At 39.8% G+C, this 20,726-nt stretch overlaps 2 protein-coding genes across 7 annotated transcripts; one reads left to right on the forward strand and one right to left on the reverse strand.

Annotated features, from left to right (window-relative positions):
* Positions 1 to 683: 683 nt before the first annotated feature.
* LOC119616983 lies at positions 684 to 9,027 on the reverse strand. 6 transcript variants are annotated; one of them, XM_037975436.1, is made up of 4 exons: positions 6,514 to 9,027; positions 1,741 to 6,010; positions 1,177 to 1,233; positions 684 to 1,008 (listed from the first exon to the last, which is right to left on the reverse strand). In XM_037975436.1, the coding sequence occupies exons 1-3, from the start codon at positions 7,915 to 7,917 to the stop codon at positions 1,214 to 1,216; spliced, it is 5,694 nt and encodes a 1,897-aa protein (XP_037831364.1). In that variant the 5' UTR covers positions 7,918 to 9,027; the 3' UTR covers positions 684 to 1,008; positions 1,177 to 1,213. The 6 variants fall into 6 exon arrangements, with proteins under 6 accessions (XP_037831364.1, XP_037831363.1, XP_037831362.1 ...); XM_037975434.1 differs by lacking the exons at positions 684 to 1,008; positions 1,177 to 1,233 and having other exon boundaries at positions 1,628 to 6,010; positions 6,514 to 8,453; positions 8,621 to 8,677; positions 8,760 to 9,027; XM_037975435.1 differs by lacking the exons at positions 684 to 1,008; positions 1,177 to 1,233 and adding an exon at positions 1,316 to 1,440.
* A 4,840-nt stretch (positions 9,028 to 13,867) lies between these two features.
* Positions 13,868 to 19,991, forward strand: hrh1 (histamine receptor H1). The gene is made up of 2 exons (XM_017408639.3): positions 13,868 to 14,095; positions 16,012 to 19,991. The coding sequence occupies exon 2, from the start codon at positions 16,218 to 16,220 to the stop codon at positions 17,838 to 17,840; it is 1,623 nt and encodes a 540-aa protein (XP_017264128.1). The 5' UTR covers positions 13,868 to 14,095; positions 16,012 to 16,217; the 3' UTR covers positions 17,841 to 19,991.
* The last annotated feature ends 735 nt before the right edge of the window (positions 19,992 to 20,726 follow it).

The following is a 20,726-nucleotide window of genomic DNA, read 5'->3' on the forward strand; positions in this document are numbered from 1 at the left end:
TTGTTGTTGCTCACAGCAGTGGTGTCCAGTCCTGCTCCTGGAGGACCACTGTCCTGCATGTTTTAGGTGTTTCTCTGCTTTGACACACCTGTTTAGAATGATAGAGTGATTTATAGGTTTCTGCTGCACTTGAAGACCTGCTGAAGAGCAGGGGAAAGTCTAAAACAAGCAGGATAATTTTGAGTTTGAGTTGCAACCATTTTTGTGTTTTTTTTTTTAAAAGCCAGTTGGCTGTGGCAGCCATGAGTTTAAAAGTTAATCAGCTGTAGATGGCAGCTTAATGATTACTTTCTAAAGGTTTTATAAAAATATGTGCTGTAGTTCATGAGATATTTTGATTACAAATAGTCAGAGTTGACTCCAGTAATTATTAGCAAAGTTTTAAACAGATCTTGAGAGGTCAGTTTGTGGTTAGAGTATAAATAAGGAATCAGTCTCAGCTACTAACACACCAACAATATAACATTCTCCTCTGCATTTGTCTAATAACACAAGTTTTACAAGTTATCGCTTAACAAGTAAGACTGAATGTTTAATTTGAGGACATGATATTAGACAGGCAATTGTAACCCGAGTTACATTTTAAGATTATTAAAAAACCAAATCAACGTCACTCTAAGTGAAAAACTAGGTTCCAGGTTCGTCTACTGGAGGTAGTGGCAAATTGCAAGACACATACAACTGGAGAGTGCAAAATCAATGAAGTGTATTTATATTTACAATATATACAAATTGTTTCACAGCTTTAAAGTCCAGTTCCTTAAACCGAGGAAGTCTCTGTCGGTGACGAGAAGGAAAAAACAAAAATAGTCCTTTAGTTCCAGCTGTGAAGTGGTTGGTTGAATTTCCCTTCCGGTTTGGAGATGTTTCATCAGATTATGGGTGACTTTCTGAATCCGCTATGGTTAGCTCGCCAGTCCGGTCAGTGAACAAAAACCAGACAATTCTTAATGTGTCCCAGATCCTTCAGCTACTCCGAGCGGGGGTGGGATCTGGAACACACCTGGCCTGCGCAAACAGGCCCGACAATCAATGTACATGTACATGCATTTTTTAATAATCGAATCTGAGCCTACATAATTACATGCAATTTCAATCCAAATGTGTTTTTATGTAGGTGTGTAATCACAGGCTGGGAGGCTAGCGCTAGCATTCTAGCTCCCGAGCAACACTTACCAGTTCCTCTTTTGACAAACAGAGATCGTTTCAGCGTTCAGATGAGCGACCATATGTCTGTAATTTAACAGAGGTATACGATTGATGTATAATCGACATTCAAAAGCAAAACCGCTTTGGGAACAACACCCAAGCCTACCTGCACGTCAAAGTCCCACAGCGTCTGCTACCCAAGGTGCGATTTAGCAGCAATATAAGCAGTGGCTGTCAATTTAGGACTGACGTGCAGCTGTCACATGACGTTAAACCCTCGCGAGAACAACCCTGCTCTCGCCCGGTTAGTGTCGAAAACATAAAACAAAGGAGGATTTTTAAATTAGATCTTTAAATAAAACAAAATAAAATTAGATTTAACAAAATAGAAAATAAAATAACTAAACTACATCTAATATAGAAAAATTATCCTGGTTACATCCTCCCCTCTTTAATTCCTGCACGTCCCGTTGCATGGTTACTTGAATTAATTTTTCTGAATATTTACATTAGAAACTTAACTGAGAGCCTCAGTGTACACATTTGCCAAACTATGCAATAGAGTCTGAACTACTGAAATGAGTGGCTTACCCAACACAGGATATGTTAGACGACTAGGAGGTTGACGCTGTCTATCTGATCGCCTGGGCAATATTTCAGCCTCAACTGAGTTATAGGGTGAGCTGACATTTGCAGGACCTGTGGATGACTCAGATTGAACGACCAGATGATCCTCAGCGTCAGGTTCTTGAACTTCAGGTAAGTGTTCGTCAGGTACTTCTCCCTCCATGTGTACTTTCACAGGCTCAGCTACATGTGGTTCAGAAAGTTCCTCTGTCTCAATCTGTTCCACAGGTAGCTTGTCTTCATGGTGAGACAGTGATGAATCAGTTGTTAAACAGGATTCTTTATTTTCAGATGGACTAGCAGTCTCAAGGTCTGTGCTCTGAATTAGAGGTACAGGATGCTCTGGTGCTTCCGCATCACTTTGAGCCAGAGGTACAATGGGCTGCAAAGTAATGGATTCCGGTGATGACTTGAATTTTCTCACCTTTACACTGAATCTGGTTGGGAATGGGATGGAAACTTCTGGTACATATGGCTCAGCATCCTCATCCTCCTCCATCTCATCAGGAACATCTCGATGGCAACCATCCTGGCTGCGAGTCTTTCGTTGTGAGGCAGGCATGGAGATGGAAGGGTCTTCTGTGGAGCAAACTGGCAGGAAACCACAAGGAAGCAACAGGTCTCTATGTAAAGTACGAGTTGGTCCCTCTTTGTGTTCAGGTTGTACAGTGTAAACTGGTACATTTTCAGCTCTGTCAACAACTTTGTACACCCCTGGTTCCCATCTATCTGCCAGCTTGTGCTTACCCCTCAGACGGATGTTGCGAACCAGTACTCGATCTCCTATCTCCAAACTGCATGGTGTAATTTTCTGATCAAAACGGGTCTTGTTCTTTGCAGCTGACTTGAGAGCATTCTCAGAAGCTAGTTTGTAGCTTTCTTTCAGGCTGGATTGCAGATTCTTAACATACTCTGAATGAGAGATGGATGATTGTTCTCTGACGGGTAAACCAAAAGCCAAATCCACAGGAAGACGAGGACAACGACCAAACATGAGTTCATAAGGTGTGAACCCTGTTACCTCATTTCTTGTACAGTTATATGCATGTACTAAAGGTTTGACATACTCTCGCCATTTTGACTTTTGTTTCATTTCCAGGGTTCCAAGCATATTGAGCAGAGTGCGGTTGAAGCGCTCGACTGGATTCCCTCGTGGGTGGTACGGGGTAGTTCGGCTTTTCTTCATGCCTACAACTTCACAGAGCTCTTTAATGAGCTTGGACTCGAAATCGGTACCCTGGTCTGAATGTATACGCTCTGGAATTCCATAATAAACCATAAATTCATTCCAGAGGTACTTTGCAACAGTCTTTGCCTTCTGGTTGGGGGTAGGAATGGCAACTGCAAATTTGGTAAAATGATCAGTGAGAACAAGAATGTCCTTAGTATTACTGCTGTCAGGTTCAATGGTTAAAAAGTCCATACATAACAGTTCAAGTGGTCGGCTTGTCTGAATATTTATTAATGGAGCTGCTCTTTCCATTTGAGCTTTACGCCTTATGCAACGACCACAGGTTTTGACAAAAGTCTCCACCTCTGATGTCATTTTGGGCCAAAAGAAGCGTTGGCGCACCAGATCAATTGTTCTTTCGATGCCCATATGCCCCATATCATGGTGCAAGCTCTTTAAAACAGCTGGTCGTAACTTGGGCGGTAGGAATAGCTGGTAGATAAGATTATCTCCATCATGTCTTCTCCGATATAAGATTCCATCCACCAACTCTAACCTGTTCCACTCTCTCAGGAGCAAAGGAAGGTCAGGTAGCTCCTCTCGAACCGATGGAAGGACCTTCTCACCAGTCTCCAGCTGATGAATGACCTCACGAATAGCAGGGTCAGCTTGTTGCTCTTCTTGGAGATCGACCTGAGATAGAGAGGGGATTAGAGGCAAGCCATGCAACTCTTCATTGCTGAACCCATCAGGGATGGAGTTAACAGAGACAGATAGAGACTCAACCAGTGCGACAGATCGACTTAGTTCAGTTTGGTTCTGTGTTCGGATTATACAACTCTGACAGATGGCATCCACAATTTCAGGGGAAATGTCATGTGTTTCTTTACAATTACCCAACTGACTGGTCAGATGTTGAATGAGCTCCCTCTCTCTGCAGTGCTGATCACTAGAAGTATCTTCATGTGAGCGTCGGGACAGAGCATCAGCATCAAAATTCTGTTTTCCAGCACGGTACTGCAGCTTGAATGAGTAAGTGGACAGTGCTGCTAACCACCGGTGACCTGTAGCATCCAGCTTGGCTGAAGAAAGAACATAAGTGAGAGGGTTGCTATCTGTGACAACTGTAAAGTTAGTCCCATAGAGGTAATCATGAAACTTCTCAGTAACACTCCACTTCAGGGCCAAAAACTCCAGTTTATGAGCAGGATATTTTGACTCACTGACAGACAGGCCTCGACTAGCATAAGCAATAACACGCAGCTTGCCCTCCTGCTCTTGGTACAATACTGCTCCCAACCCATTTGTACTGGCATCAGTATGTAAAATGTATGGCAGCTGTGGATTTGCAAACCCAAGAACAGGTGCTGTAGTCAATTTGGAAATGACTGTTTCAAAGGCAATCTGCTGACAGCTAGTCCATTTATCTCCAAAGGATTGCTTTGGATCTGAGTATTTTCCTTCTGGCTTCTTCAGCTTTGCAGGGCTGCGGGCAGGAGGATAACCACGGGTTAACTCATTAAGTGGTTTGACAATAGCAGCATAGTCTTTAATAAATCTTCGGTAATATCCAGCAAAACCCAGAAAAGATCGCAACTCTTTAAGGTTGCGGGGGACTGGCCAGGATTTTAAAGAATCAATCTTTTCTGGATCAGTTTCAACTCCTTTTTCAGAGACAATGTGTCCCAAATAACGTACAGAAGACTGAAAGAACTTACATTTCTCTGGAGAGAGCTTTAGTCCAAACTGCTTCAACCGGGAGAGCACACGCAGCAGCCGTTCCTCATGTTCTTCCAGAGTGGCAGAAAAGATGATGATGTCATCGAGGAAGACAAGGACTTCTTTAAGATGCAGATCTCCCATGCATCTCTCCATTAGCCGCTGAAACGTGCTAGGTGCATTTGTAATTCCTTGCGGCATCCTGTTCCACTCCCAAAATCCAAGGGGAGTTACAAAAGCTGTTTTAGCCTTATCTTCTTCTGCCATCTCTATTTGATAATAGCCAGATTTTAAATCCAACACAGTAAACCATTTGGACCCTGTCAAAGCACAAAAAGATTCTTCCAAATTAGGAAGGGCATATGCATCTTTGATAGTTTGAAGATTCAGTTTCCTGTAATCTATGCATAGCCGGACGGAACCATTACGTTTCCGAACAACAACTATTGGAGAGGAAAATGGTGATTTAGACTCTCTTATGATGCCCGCTTCGAGCAGGTCCTTAAGATGTTCACGGACTGCCTCCAGATCTTGGGGATGGATTGGCCTTGCTCTGTGTTTAAAAGGCGTTTCATCACTAAGTTTAATGGCATGTTTAACTGCATCTGTACAGCCAAAATCCATATCATGATGAGAGAATACTTCAGGCATGCTGTTCATTTTGTTGATAATATGTTCCTTCCACTCAGGTGGAATGGGAGAGTCTCCAAAGTTAAACTCCAAAGTGGTTTGTTGTGAGGTTTGAGATGTGATTTGTTGTGACAAAACAATAGGTGCTGACCCAATGTCTGCAATAATGGTTAATGGTGATATGAACACCTCTTGCTCTGATTCATTCTTCATGATCACTGGGACTTTATATAGTGGATGCTGTGGCAGTGTAATTAGACAACTCTGAACACATAAACCCCCTGGTAAAGGTGAGCTAGGGTGTTCAACAATGGCCCACTTATCTGCAGATGGAGAGGTGTTTTTAACAGAACCCTCCAAGACAATGGTTTGGCCAGGTGAAATAAGGACTGGAGTGGTGCTTAACAGCCTGACAGTCCCTGCATTTCCTGATTGATTTTGCTGGTGCCTTAACTGTAGCAGTTTCAGGACCGCTCGATATCCTTGGGCCATGGGTTGAAATTGTACATGGTTACTGCTAAGATGTTGTTCATACAGTGGCTCCAGTGTGTTCATGCCAATAAGTACATTAGATGGCCTGTCAGGACTAGCATCTGGGACCACAAGAGCGAGAGTTGGTACCTCTGTGTTTACTCCTATGAAGTCTTCAGGGAATGTGATGACCAGCTCCACGTACCCCAGATACGGAACAGACTGTCCAGCAGCACCTTCAACCTGTAACAAATTATCCAGAGGCAGTACAGGTTGGTTGCTTAGCTTATCATTATAGAAAGAAACTGGGATCGTTGTCACCTGTGAACCAGTGTCTAAAAGGCAGTTACACACATGACCAGAAATGTCAACAACAGCAGCACACTTTGATCCAATCAAACCTTTGGGTACCTGAGTGGGTAGTTTATTAGCTTGGGCTTGCAGTTTTGTACATTTAACAGTCTTTTCTTTAATAAGGGGACTGGTTTGGCTGGGACTGGTTCCGGTTTGTCCCGCAACAGGAACCATGCCTAGTTTAACTTCTTCTGAAAGACGTTCTGCTGTCGCTGAGCAAACTGTTTCCTTTTTCTGGCAACAAGAGCAGGGTTTGGTTCATTATTACATTGTGGCTTAATATGACCATTTTCACCACACCTGAAACAATAACCAGGTTTAACATGGACTGGTGGGGGCTGTTTGGATGTCACTGTATTGACCCCTTTTACACTCTGCTTACTGTACGTTACCTTAGGTTGTGATGTAGTCCTGGGCTGGGTGGTGGTGGATGTTAGCTTAGCCAGCTGCCGCTGTACATCTGCCAGTTGTTCTGCTAACTGCTGAGTCAATTTGGTTAAAGCAGCAACTGCTCCACCATCACCTGTGTCAACAGAAGCCAATTGTGCATGATTGACTACTTTCTGTTTGTTGGACCCCAAATATTGTCTCATCCGGGAAGTTTTAGCTGCCTCCCTGTCCTCTTCAGTACGTAGAAGTAGTAGCAGTTCAGAGAAACTAGGTGGGACCAATTTCTTTTGTTTTAATTGGAGTTCAGCAATCAAAGTATTGTCCCAACAACCCCTACAGAACTGGCTTATAAGATGCCGGTTTACATCCTTGGCTAACACACCACCTCGTTTCAGGGCTAAGTTTAATGCTACCTGCAGCCGCTGGAGGTATGAAGATGGCTTCTCCCCTGCATCTTGGAAAGTGTCCATGAATTTTGCAAAGAGTTCTTCTCCATCCTGCACTGTGCCATATGCCGAGTCCAATATGTTCAGATATACAGTAGGTGGAGTATCTGAACTTAGATGCTTCAGCATATCAGCGGCTGGGGGAAGTAAACTCTCCACGATCCTCCTTGATCGCTGCAGCTCAGAAACTGAGGGGTCTTTTAGTAGCAGATCCACTCCTGAATGCCAGGTCTCATAGTCTGCTTCATGTGCTGGTCTAGGCAGCCGTCCAGAAAACACTCGGAGCCTTTGTAGATGATAAGCACTTTCCTCAGTTTTCATAATATGTTCCACCACGTAGCGCTGGACTTCGGGTGGTTGGATGTCATCATCATGAAGAGAAGGTCTCTGTCGTGAGGTAGGTTGCTGCTCAAGTCTCTGTCTGGAAACTGTAGGATCAGGGGCGGTTGACAACGTTGGCTCTTCCTTCATGGTTGGATCTGCAGATGCTGCCATAACCTCAGACTTCTCATCAGGATCCTCCATCTTAGCAGCTGAGTGAAGTTCAGCAACTGATTGTCCAATCTGAGTCATCGTGGATTTTAACACCTCTGCAAAATCCATGCCAGAGAGCTTTGCAAGTTTCTGTAACTCAAATAAATAAGAATGAGTTTTACTCTGTGAAACATGTTCTGCATATACAACAGCTAATTCAGAGATGAAAAATGTGTCTGACTTTTCAGATGATTTGAATGAATATGGTAAAATGGAACGCAATTCAGCTACTGCTGTACCACTGCTAAATTCAACCACAAGCTGGCCCTCAAACTCAGAATCAGCTTCAGAAATGATTTCAGTCTTTGTTATCTTCCCATATTGTTTCAAAAAGTCAAATACTTCCTCTTTACTATCTTCATCTGAAATGCCTTCAACCAAAACAGAGTTGGGAATTTTTACGTCGAGTTTTTGAAATTCATCCATATTGTTGATGACAGGAAAAAAAATAAATTTGTGTTTTACAAAATGCCAACAACCTCCTGGCTAGCTCGCCAAGCAATGTAACCCGAGTTACATTCTAGGATTATTAGGATTTGAAATAATCCAAATTAAAGTCAATCCAAATTATTTCTTAAAAAACTAACTAGGTTCGTCTGCTGGAGGTGGCGGCAAATTGTAAAACACAGAGACAAGTAGATGGTGCAAAATCAGTGAAGTGTATTTATATTTACAATATATACAAATTGTTTCACAACTTTGAAGTCCAGTTCCTTAAACCAAGGAAGTCTCTTTCGGTGATGAAAGGGAAAAAACAAAAATTGTCATTTAGTTCCAGCTGTGAAGTGGTTGGTTGAATTTCCAACCAGTTTGGAGACGGTTCCTCAGATTTTGGGTGGATTTCTGGATCCGCTATGGTTAGCTCGCCAGTCCGGTCAGTGTACATAAACCAGACAATTCTTAATGTGTCCTAGATCCTCCAGTTTACTCCGAGCGGGGGTGGGATCTGGAACACACCTGGCCTGCGCAAACAGGCCCGACAATCAATGTACATGTACATGCATTTCTTAATAATCGAATCTGTGCTTACATAATTGTATGCAATTCCAATCCAACGTGTTTTTATGTAGGTGCGTAATCACAGGCTGGGAGGCTAGCGCTAGCATTCTAGCTCTCGAGCAACACTTACCAGTTCCTCTTTTGACAAACAAAGATCGTTTCAGCGTTCAGATGAGCGACCATATGTCTGTAATTTAACAGAGGTATACGATTGATGTATAATCAACATTCAAAAGCAAAACCGCTTTGGGAACAACACCCAAGCCTACCTGCACGTCAAAGTCCCACAGCGTCTGCTACCCAAGGTGCGATTTAGCAGCAATATAAGCAGTGGCTGTCAATTTAGGACTGACGTGCAGCTGTCACATGACGTTAAACCCTCGCGAGAACAACCCTGCTCTCGCCCGGTTAGTGTCGAAAACATAAAACAAAGGAGGATTTTTAAATTAGATCTTTAAATAAAACAAAATAAAATTAGATTTAACAAAATAGAAAATAAAATAACTAAACTACATCTAATATAGAAAAATTATCCTGGTTACACAATCATCTAAGCACTTAAGCATGTAAAAAAAACAATTTTTGACATGAGCTTTAAAGTTCATTTTGGACCCTTTTGATCTGAAATGTTAATTTATATGCACCCTACTGCTTTCAACCTCATCTCGCAGTTTTGAGGGTTTTTTTTCAGCTGGTGGTGCTGGATCAAACTGACAGCCGTGCATGCTCACACCTGCGGCCAACTTCACATCCTAACATGCATGTCTTTGCACAGAGGGAGGAAAGTGGAGTACCTGCAGGCACTTAAAGAACAAGCAAACGGCACACAGAAAGCCATGACTTCCTTGATAACCACTGTGCTTTGATGTCCACCACATGACATGTAAAAATCCTGTCTTATGTTGAAAGCTTTAAACAAATGTGTTAGGAACAAGACAAAACTCAGTTTAATGAGTTTAAATTCAATTAAATACCTGTAGCTCAGTCAGTTTAACAGGTACTGAGCTACAATTTAATGTGGCGGTAGCTGAGAATCATTCACAACACATACTCTGACCGTGACATCTCACAGTATTGCATGAGATTGTGTGTAAGGATATTTTCACGGAACAAGAATCAAGACAAAACAACAACAACTCCACGATTTCTTAACGTAAGATGATCTTGGTCTAAAACTCTGGCATGAAAGGTTGCAGGCAATATGCATTTCTTCAAGAAGGAATGCATGTTGATTTTAATTTTCTAATAATTTCATGTTGTGGGTTATTTCATGTAGATAAAATGTAAAGCAGTTAACGTTGGATTTTACCTTGTACGGCAAACTTATCTTTCGCTTTTCAGTTTTGCATCTTCCTGTCATAAACATTAAAATTGCCACTCTGTAAATGTGAGTTGGAACAAAAGAAGTTGCCATTCATTACTGCCAAGACTGTCTGATACCACGAACTTTCACCGTTTCCCATCAGGTCTCACAAACACATTAGACCTCCTTCAGTCTGAGTTGCCATTTAACAGCCCAGAAGAGTCCGAGATGAATCCCAGAATAATTTACAGAATCGGCGCATTAGCAGGGTCATTAGTAGCCTTATCACCCCTCTGCTGCGCAATGAGCTGAATGTTATTAACTATGCTTGATATTTCTGTCAGGGCTATTCTGGTGTGCCACTCAGTGCCTCCGGGAGTTCATATTGTTCCAACAGAAAGAAAAAAAAAAGGCCACATTGCTGGCAAATGTCATATGAGTTGAGACAGGACTTCCTCCAGTGTGCCTTTGATTCAACACCAACTGTTTTGTTGTCTGCTCAGAGCCATGTGGACTGTGATGTACCACTTTTTGGTTCTATCTATCTATCTAAGTTGTGAGAGAATTTAAGTTGCAAAGTGAAAAATTTGTTTGTTTTTTTCAGTTGCCAGATAGCAATAGGTATTGCAACATATGTTTCAATGTTAATAGGAATATTATATTAATACATGCACAATTATTTTGAGAATGCCTCGTCTGATTAATATTTCAACCTGAATTTTCCAAATTTAAAGCAAATGAACTTTACTGATTGTCAGTACTGAGTATTTACAGGTGGTTATTTGTCACCAGAGAGGACGTGATTACCATTTCATATTAAAGGGGACAGTCACCTGTGTAGCAGGTTTCTGTGAAGTAGTGATGAGCAGTCTGAATCTTACCCTTTAAAGGTATTCATTACAATGTCATGAAGACTGGTCCAAAAATATTCATAAAGTAAGAAACAAAATCAGCACAACTTTTTTTCCTCATATTAGTGGTTAATGTGTCCTTAAATTAAGAATTGTAGTTAAAATTTGCAAACAGCTACCAACTGCCACGTGTTTGTTTACCTACGGAAAGGAAGGAACTGAAAACAGATCATCAGTAGTGACATCTATGAAAGAGTTATTTGGAATCGAGAAGTCCAACAATTTTGATGTATTGGTATGTATCGATGCCCAGATTTGTTGAGTAAGTATGCAGATAAAAGAGCTATGTTTACATTGAGTGCATACCTGCATTTCAGAATTGCATATCAATATATCTGGAAAAGTACAGGAGTAGTGAAGTGAAGTGAAATTTATTTATTTAGCACTTTTCAGCAACAAGGCAATTCAAAGTGCTTTACAACACAGAAGCAACAATCAGGTACATAATCAAATACAACAGGTACAGTAAACTCTTTCAAACTGCACCATATGATATAGTTAAGGATAACATTTTTTATGTTTGATTTCATAGTTCACAGTGAGTACCTTTTTATGAAGTGAAGGATGGAACTTGTCATTACCTCAAATAAAATTAATCAAAAATATGAGCTTTAAATGATCCCAACATGTCTAAAACTGTAAAATATCTCTCAGAAAGATGCAACCCTCCTGAACGAACTAAAGACGAGATCCCAAAGCAAGCCAATTATGGAACATTGGCTGCAGAAAAGGTGTAATTCTACCTTCATATCAAATATGAAGCTGCATGGATTCTATTAACTTTAATTACCAGATTCAAAGGCTGCAACCTTTCAGGGGTGTGCAGAAGTATAAGGCACTGGGGCTTTGAGGAGGAAGGTGTTTAAAGAAATGTTTAAAGAAATGAAATGAAGTTTAAAAACTAGGCCAAGAAAATCCTAAACATGACAAAAAAGACAAGTTTTATGGATTGTCCATAGGAGTGACTTTTATTTGGTGCACATATGCAAGCCTGTGTTGCATCAAAAAAGGATTTATGATATCTGGGATCCTGGCCTGAACCCCAGCTTATTTAAATCTCAAAGAGAACACTTTGGTCTGCCTTAAACATTAGATTAACAGTGAAAGACAATACACTTCCTTCAACATTCTGGGAGTGTTTGTTTAATAGTACACCATCAATAAAATGTCAGTTGTAATAAAACGTCAGGCCATATAAACAGTGTAACGTCTTTTACAACCTTCTGCACCAATAAACTGTCACTTTTTCTTTACTCCTTCATGTGTGTCTGTGTTTAAACACTCTACACTTCAGCTTACAAACTTTACAACTGAAATGTGACTCCAGACTGGTCTTTCCTTTATTTTGTCTTAAACCCACACAAACGTTCATTTGTGTGGGTGGGTATCCTGATGACCCAAGATGGTCACAGGGAAGTTAAAAAGATAGAAACAAATATGGACAAAACCGTTTATATCAGGGAAGATATTACACACAGAAGGATAAAGTCTGTATCTGACAAAAATATATATGTATTTTCTTGTTAGATCAATGTGAAGTTTTAAACAAAACACTTTCACACAATAAAGCATTGTGTAAAAATTCATTAAGTGAAGACCTGCTGTGTGTAAGCCATCTGGATATTTTTTTGCTTATAGTGCCGACAAATTTATCTGTTTGTTATTTTCTTGCAGATTATTGACATATGAGCATTTTTTACACTTTCAAACAACTTAATAACTCATAACTTATGATCAATGTGTTTTCCTGGGGTTTTTGAAATCTTGTAAATAGTAAGCATGAAGTGTAAACATGTCTGCCTCTTAAATGCTACCAGTATCTCCTCCTCAAGTGTTATTTAGACATATTGCTTAAAAGAAAAAATAGAGGTCTGTAGTTTTTAATCAAAGCAACCAAAGTTTCAAACAAATCCAGTTCTGTCACTAATCACTATTTTGCCATTTACACTGAGTGAACAGGAGCCTAAGATTATGTAAAAGTTGGTATCTTCCATTTTTAGTTCATTATTGCCCACTGCTATAAAAGGTGAGCAATACTGTAATTGTTTGTGTGTTTGTTTATCTTTCTGTTAGCAATGTGGCATATATCATAAACCAGTTGACAGATTTTAATGAAACTCTCAGAAAATGGCTACCACTTCTAATCAAATTTAGCAAAATCAGAAATAGATATAGATCAGTCAATTTTACAGATATTGACATAAAATTTGTTGCGGCAGTAGTGGACTGATCAGGTCAAGACAATATGCAGTTTTTCAAGGAATACTACTTCTGTTTTGAGTTTTAGACCTACAAACCAAACCTGGTTGTACAATTTAGTTTAAAGTAATACATTTGCTCCTTAACAGCCACCAAATCAGAAACTAAATAATTTAACATGTTTGAAATCTTTACTTGTCCTTCAGCTGCCATCAACAGCTAGTGATCTTAGTCACGTAGGCTCCAAGTCATTTTCAGCTGCCAACTTCTCAGTCCTTCTCAAACTGACCCTGCAGCCTCATCTTCCCACATATGCCCGGGAAAAAAGCGCATCACTCGTGTATTGCATTAATGTAGCAAATAATGAACCCACAAGGCTGAAAGCTGTTAAAGGAACCAGGTGAACACAAATTTACTAGAGCCAGCTCATTAGCTGTCCTGACACCCAATTAGCAGCAGACTGAGAACAAAACAAACCTCTCTTAAACTCTGCATCTGAATAAAAATAAGATGAGCGTCCTTGGAAGCGCATTTAAGCGCCAGCGTCGTGACTGGAAGAATTTATTTACCTTTTACGTCTTGTTCCTGCAGAGACCAAAGCAGAATCACCATCATGCATTGAATGTGTTTTACATTATATTCTACACGTTGTACCATTAAAATAACTTAAACTAGCCATTACAAGAGGGTATAATGCTGTGCGCACAAGCTTGGAAACGCAAATGTGTGAAAACAGCGCACACAAGAAAACAGTTTCGCATCACTTTAACGAACCTATTTCTTTATTAATATATATATATTTTGTCTTTGACAGTAAATTCTCGGTGTAATGACACGGAGGAAGTTGCTCACAGATTTGAGCGTAAGTATCCAGTGAATCATCCACTGAATCATAATCATGGCGCGGCACAAAAACCCCGTTAACGAGCTTTTTTTTTTTTTTTTTTTTTTGAGCAGCAGTAGTTTTATTATATGAACTCCAAAGTTCAGTTCAAAGACGGAAGACAGAGCCCGGGAGAGTGAGGGTGAGGGAGGTAGGAGGGCTGAAGGCGCATTTTCTTTCCAATTCGAACCTCAGCCACACGGTCATTTTCAGATGTTTTTTTTTTATTTTTTCTTCCTTTATTTTTTCCCCTGAAAGCTGCTCGGAATAAAGAGGACTCCCCTGCTCATCCATGCAAAGCTGTTAACGGTGAGTTTAAAGTTCAAAACCGGTCAACTTTTTTTTTAATGCCCATGTCCGCCTAATGTTAGGGGGAAAAAAACCGCGTTTGTGCCAAAAAGTTTGAGCGCGTGTTTCTGCGACAACAGGTGGTTCTCTTGTCAGATTTCGCGTGAGAGCGACGATTCGTTTTGATAGACGCGCTCAGCAGAACAAAAGATGGGATTCTCTGTGTTCCCGCGGCTTTGTTATCAAATGACACTGGCTGTGGTCATTATGGATAATCGCATTGGAGCAATTACAGCCTCGGATAAGTATTCTCCTCCTCTTTGATGCGCTGCAGTTTTATTTCTGCTATCCTTGTGTAATGATGTGGTGAGTAATCCGGTTCCTAAATATTTGTGCTGCGGAGGCAGTTACAGTATCAACATATAGGCGCAGAGCTGTGGGTTTACATCCACCTGCTTCAAATCAGATTTAAGGTCAAAGATCCGATGGACGCTAAAGAATCCCTTATAGGTCTGACAGTTTGGTGATTTTTAGTTAAAGCTTAATATGTGGTGCTTCACATCAGGAACAGAGCACACACATACAGCTCTGAGTCCTGTTTGCTTTTGGCATTTCCCTTCTGTTGACAGGTGGAATATGACATTATCAGAATGAGCTATTTAAAACTACTTCATGAAGCTGCCGGAATGCGCCCCTTACCTGTGTTTACGCTTGAGCCAAACTGCCTCTAAATATGAATAAAAGAACCTCCCCAGTGGAGGCTGTCATATTTTAAATGTAAACATGGGGGTATTGGTCCAAGCAAAGGGACTTTATTCTTCATTTGTCAATCGATGCTGTCCCCCTATACACAAACACACACACATACACACACATATTCTCCCAAGCTTGCTCAATTAACATAAACCCATGATGACATGTATGAGTCACTTTCCGAGGATGCGCCACAGAAACCTCTCAGCCTCCACTACCGTTGAGTTGTTTTCTTTCTTCTTCTTCTTCTTCTTCTTCTTGTTTCATTCTCCGTGCCAAACAATAAATGATTGAAAGGTTCATTCTGTATCCTCCTCCTGAGTGTGTCATGTGTCATCAGTGAGAAAGCATGCACATGCATATAACAAATAAATCACATAGATAGATAGATAGATAGATAGATAGATAGATAGATAGATAGATAGATAGATAGATAGATAGATAGATAGATAGATAGATAGATAGATTTTAGAGCAATTTCTGAACATAAATGGCAAATTCACTAAAGATAACAACAAAATTCCCTTGTAGTTTGTATTCAATGGCAAAGGGCCTGTTGAAAGGTTAAAATGCCAATTCAATTAAAAACATTCTTTTTTTCCTAAAAAGACCATCCATATACAGAAACGTCACCTGCACCCATGGCAACGAGCCTATTTTAGACCTTTCTCATAAAAAATCAATACCCCAACTGTTAAGATAAGTGCTTTTTGAAGCCCCATAGTGATATGCTTTAATATTAAATGTCTTGCTGTGCTTCCCCCCATTCGTTTTGTTGAGCTATAGGCTCCTCGAAATCCTTGGACATGAGTTCCATCACACTGCCCCGGCAACATATTAGTGGCTCCTTTTAGCGAATGACACAGTTTGTCCGCTGCTGTGTTGTTGATGGGATTCGCTGCCCTCCGCTTGTGTAAGTGTTAAAGAAAGCCAGCTGGACAGTGAAAGAGAAGGAAGGACAGAGATTTTATGCTTTGTGGACTGCTGAGTCAAAACGTCAGCTGTAATAAGATTGAAGGAAAAACTGACTTGCATGAATTGGATTTATATCTGCCTATTGTATCTTTAATACTCTATTTTGAATAAAAAATTATGCTTTGTGGGGTTTTTTCCCTCAAGGAAATGGTGAAATTGTATTATTTGAATTTAAAAAATCCTTTTCTGTCACATATTTTGTCTTCCAGATGTTTCAATCATCAACAAGATCGACAACAGACCAAGGAGACGCTGACTGATCCTGAAGGAATTCATTATGTTCTGCTTTAAACGGCTGTCAGATCCAAACTGAGTTACCTCGTTGACTTCAGAAACATGATTACAGATCCAGGAGCACCTTGACCAACAGCTGTCCAGAATGTGACTGAACCTAGAAGCCTTCGTCTCACCTAACATGATGGAATCTGGTCTGTCGCCTTTCACGGACTTTCTCGACCTAAACACCAACTACAGCAACAAGAATTGGAGTAGCCTTCTGAGGCACAGTCACAACCAGACCCTTCACAACCCCTTCCACTACGCCCTTCTGGGGGTTTCTCTGGGACTCCTCTCTCTTCTCACCATCATAATGAACCTGCTCGTTCTCTATGCCGTGAAGAAAGAAAAGACTCTCCACACCGTCGGGAACCTGTACATCGTTAGTCTGTCGGTGGCTGATCTGATCGTAGGGGCGACAGTCATGCCTCTGAACCTGATGTATCTGTTGGAGGATGAGTGGAAGCTGGGACGGGCTGTGTGCCAGTTTTGGCTGATCATGGACTACGTGGCAAGCACAGCTTCCATTTTCAGCTTGTTTATCTTGTGCTTGGATCGGTATCGCTCGGTCAGACAGCCACTCAAGTACCTGAAATATCGAACACGAGGAAAAGCCAGTGTGATGATCTCCGGAGCCTGGCTGCTGTCAATGATGTGGATAATTCCTATTTTGGGATGGAGGTCTTTCACACATGTAGACCTTAAACCTGAGGAGGAGAACAAGTGTGACACAGACTTTCGTTTTGTCACGTGGTTCAAGGTCATCACTGCAGTTTTCAACTTCTACGTGCCCTCAATTTTGATGTTGTGGTTTTACACGCACATCTACTTGGCCGTAAGGCAGCACCTAAGAGACAGAGAGAGAATCATTCATCCAGCAGATTCATTTGGGGAAAATGAGAATGGAGGAAATGCTCAAAGTCCGAAGAAAAGCGACTCCAAATCACCCAAAATCGAAAATGACTCCTCGGTGAAAACATCAAAAAAGGAACGGCTGCTGGACCAGAACACTCTTGACCAGACATATTCCCTTGAAGAAGCTGATAAAAGCAAAGCTGCTCCATTTAGAGCTCACAGGAAAATAGGTGTAAAGTGCCAGCAGACGTCACTGCTTACCATGACAACAAAAAGACTAAGAATGGCACGCAAAGCAAAAACATGCTCTCTGTCTCCTGAAGAGAGGCAGCCAGACGCTGAGATTCCCCTGAGCCGACCGTCAGCTCCACAGGATACGACATGCTCAGGTGGAAACAATGAGGCCAAACTTCAAGCCTCTTTAAATGAATGTCATGTCACAGTGACAAACTCGGTGAGCAGAGTGTGCGGTAGCAGTCAGGTGTCAGACGTTCAGAGGTACACATCTGTTCTCTACAACAGCTACGACCCAAGTCAAGCTCTGCCGTGGCCCAAGGAAGGTGCTGAAGACGCTAAGATAGACCCAGATAACGCAGTGACTCTGAAACAAGCGTGGCACAGGTTTATTGACCAGTCACGGCACCGGATTCAAAGTCTGCGGATCCATAAGGAGCACAAAGCAGCCAAGCAGTTAGGTTTTATAATTGCTGCTTTCCTACTGTGTTGGATACCGTACTTCATAGTTTTTATGGTGATGGCATTCTGCCCAGAGTGTGTGCATCATGATCTTCACATGTTCACCATTTGGCTCGGTTATATGAACTCCACTCTGAACCCATTCATATATCCGCTCTGCAACGGGAACTTCAAACGGGTCTTCAAAAATATACTCAAAATTAATTTCTGATTCGTTTTTGACAAGCAGAACAAAACTTCAAAATAAATAAGGGGTCTAAATGTTACTGCAACTCTCAGATAGACTTAGATTTTTAAATGTGTAGATACATTTCAAACATATATTTGGATTGAAAATATAATTTCTTGCACAATATGTTCTGTTTTTTTTAATGCAGAGTTTGACTAAATGAGTTGAAAATGATCTTTAAACCGATTGTTATTTATTTTGTCTGTTATTTGAACAATATGTTTTGAGCCATTTCCATTTAAAGGGATAGTTTGAACATTTTGAAGTGGAGGTTTGTGAAAAGGTTATGAGCAATTAATGTCTTACCAGGTGGAGGAAGCTCTTTGAATGCTTTTAATTTGGAGAAATTAAGTTTAATTCAAACAGGATTGATGAGGTAATGCCTAGTCTGAATATGGCCAAGACAAACGCAGATTGCTGACATCATAAAACAGCTTGTCTCCAAAGTTTAATGGCACTTCATGCAACCTCTATTTAATAAACTGCTATATTGGCATCTGTTTTTCAGTACATGGCTATTCTGGCAGAAACATTATGAAGTTCCTGCTGGAATTACCCCAGGCTCCAATGGAAGTGCTACAGCTAGCTGCTGCTTCTATTTGCACTTGCAAATAGCAATACGATTCTACTTAAATAATAATGTAATGTGAAGTTGATGGTGACGTAAAGGCTTATAAAACTGCGTTCAGTTTTGGATACGGAGCTATTTTACAGCAGCAGAAATCCATTTTGGTCGTGGTACTACAGCTAACTGAGGTTTAAAGAGCTACCTATCTACGACAGGTAAGATAATAAGTGTTCATAACCTTTCAAAACAATGTCTGAACTATTCCTTTAACTGAATAAGAGACATGAACATAAACTGAGTCAAAAAACATAATCAAATCCAGCATTAGATGCTGTCTGAGTACAGAGCTGATGATAAAACCTTAAATAAGATGCTCACTGTCAATAAGGTCCTCAGTGTTAAATGGCAGCAACTTGGAGTACTGTGTGCTTTATTATTTATTGATATTTTTAGTAAATTATAGCCTAAATTCTTTATAACAGGCCAACCAAAATCAAACACCTCATGTTGTCAGCAAACTGGACTGTCAGAAAAGGTTTTAAGGAACTAGGCTTTATTTATGTACTGCACTAAAAATGAATAAAATGTGAAATGTGTTTTGACAATGCTGAAACAACGTAAAACTGACAAAAAATATTGCAAGCACTTCTACATTTGTGAGTAAATCTGTGATTTGCCATGCTGTTTTTGCCTTATTAAAACAAACTCTGAGAGGTTTGTTGCTTTTTAATACAGTTTGAAGATATTTTGGCATGTGCTTAATAAGTGTGCTTATCTTAAAACAAATTTTAAAATACATCAATCACAGTTTGCAGCAATAACAAACAGAGACAAGTCACACAGTTTTACCTAACTTTGTTCTGCTATATGCTTGCTCTCATCATATGTGCAAATATATTATTATGGGAAAAAACATTCAGTGAATTATAACTTTTTGGAAATTGGCTAAACAGACACAATTTTAAAATATCAAAACATGAAGTCATAATTTTATTTTCACACCGCAAAACAGTGTCTTACAATCCCTGTGTAAACTAAAGAAAATGGTAATGACTTTGTTTACTTGAATCTGATTTCTGTTTTTTTTACAATTTACTTCTATATGTTTACATTACATTTTACATGTAGCACCTGTGTATGTATTTTTTAGCTTAAATGTAGCAAATATAATTTTGCAATGCTGTCGAAAAACAATCATAAATGTGAGATTTGTGTAAACTGTTTTTGATGAAACATTTTGTGACAGACTGCACCCAACAAGCTTTGCAGACAAATGCCTTGTGGTAAAATAAAAGGAAACAAAAAAAGATAATGACGGTTAAATGAAATTAGGTACAAACTGTCTTCAATAATAATAATTAAAAAAATCTTGCTTTCAAATGTTCAAAAACCAGTTTGAGTTTCTTTTTCTATTAGATGCAAATTCATGTAGTCCTGTTTGTATTATGTGACTCGTACTACGCCTGCACAAGAATGTAATGAGCTACACTGTCCGCGTTACAGAAAATGCTAGATCGCTAATAACAATCATGATATTTTTAATTCTCAGTTAAATGTAACAAATCAGAGGGGGTTGAAACTGAGTTGAAAATCTTGATCATGTGTTTGAAATCAGCCTTTTACCAAAAATAAATAAAAAAAACACCAGTAGTTTTAAACATTCTGTAATTGTTCTTTCTCAACTTGAATTAAGATTTGCAGATAAATTAAAAATATATATTATATATTTCACTGAAGGTATTTTAATCAGTGTTTTGTCCTCTGAATGTTCTTGTATTAATGTGTTTTCTATCATCTTCTTTGAAGACTTTTACTCAGAGTATTATTTCTGGAAACAGGATAAAGGCCTGAAATGATTAATGGACAGTCTTATTAATGCCTCTTATCATTGACCTTTTACGAACTTGTTAAGGTTCTTCCCAACCTCATTTATTCTGCTATAACGGCACAACCCGTCTGAAACAAAGGTCATGGATGTTCAGAATCTGTTTGTGTGTTTTTCTTTCTTCTGAGTCTGTTTTTATATCAATTTGTGTTCATTTCTGTCTTTTTTGTAGTCATGTATGCGTTGGCTCTGAAGCCTGGTTTAATACTCTTCCAAGGCTCCTTTTTTTCTATAAAATCTTTTCTGATTTTACAGAAAGCATAGGGAGCACATACAGGTGCTGGTCATAAAATTAGAATATCATGAAAAAGTAGATTGATTTCAGTAATTCCATTTAAAAAGTGAAACTTGTATATTATATTCATACATTACATACAAACTCATATATTTCAAATGTTTATTTCATTTAATTTTG

The sequence above is a fragment of the Kryptolebias marmoratus genome, linkage group LG4, assembly GCF_001649575.2.
Source record: "Kryptolebias marmoratus isolate JLee-2015 linkage group LG4, ASM164957v2, whole genome shotgun sequence".
NCBI lineage: Eukaryota > Metazoa > Chordata > Actinopteri > Cyprinodontiformes > Rivulidae > Kryptolebias > Kryptolebias marmoratus.

What these genes read in the sequence shown, in the direction of transcription:
- hrh1 (XM_017408639.3), top strand. Translation starts at nt 16,218, where the DNA reads ATGATGGAATCTGGTCTGTCGCCTTTCACGGACTTTCTCGACCTAAAC.
- LOC119616983 (XM_037975434.1), bottom strand. Translation starts at nt 7,917, where the DNA reads ATGGATGAATTTCAAAAACTCGACGTAAAAATTCCCAACTCTGTTTTG. An exon ending in GGACTACATCACAACCTAAG is followed by an intron (nt 6,011 to 6,513) that starts GTAACGTACAGT and finishes AATTTGTTACAG; the next exon opens with GTTGAAGGTGCTGCTGGACA.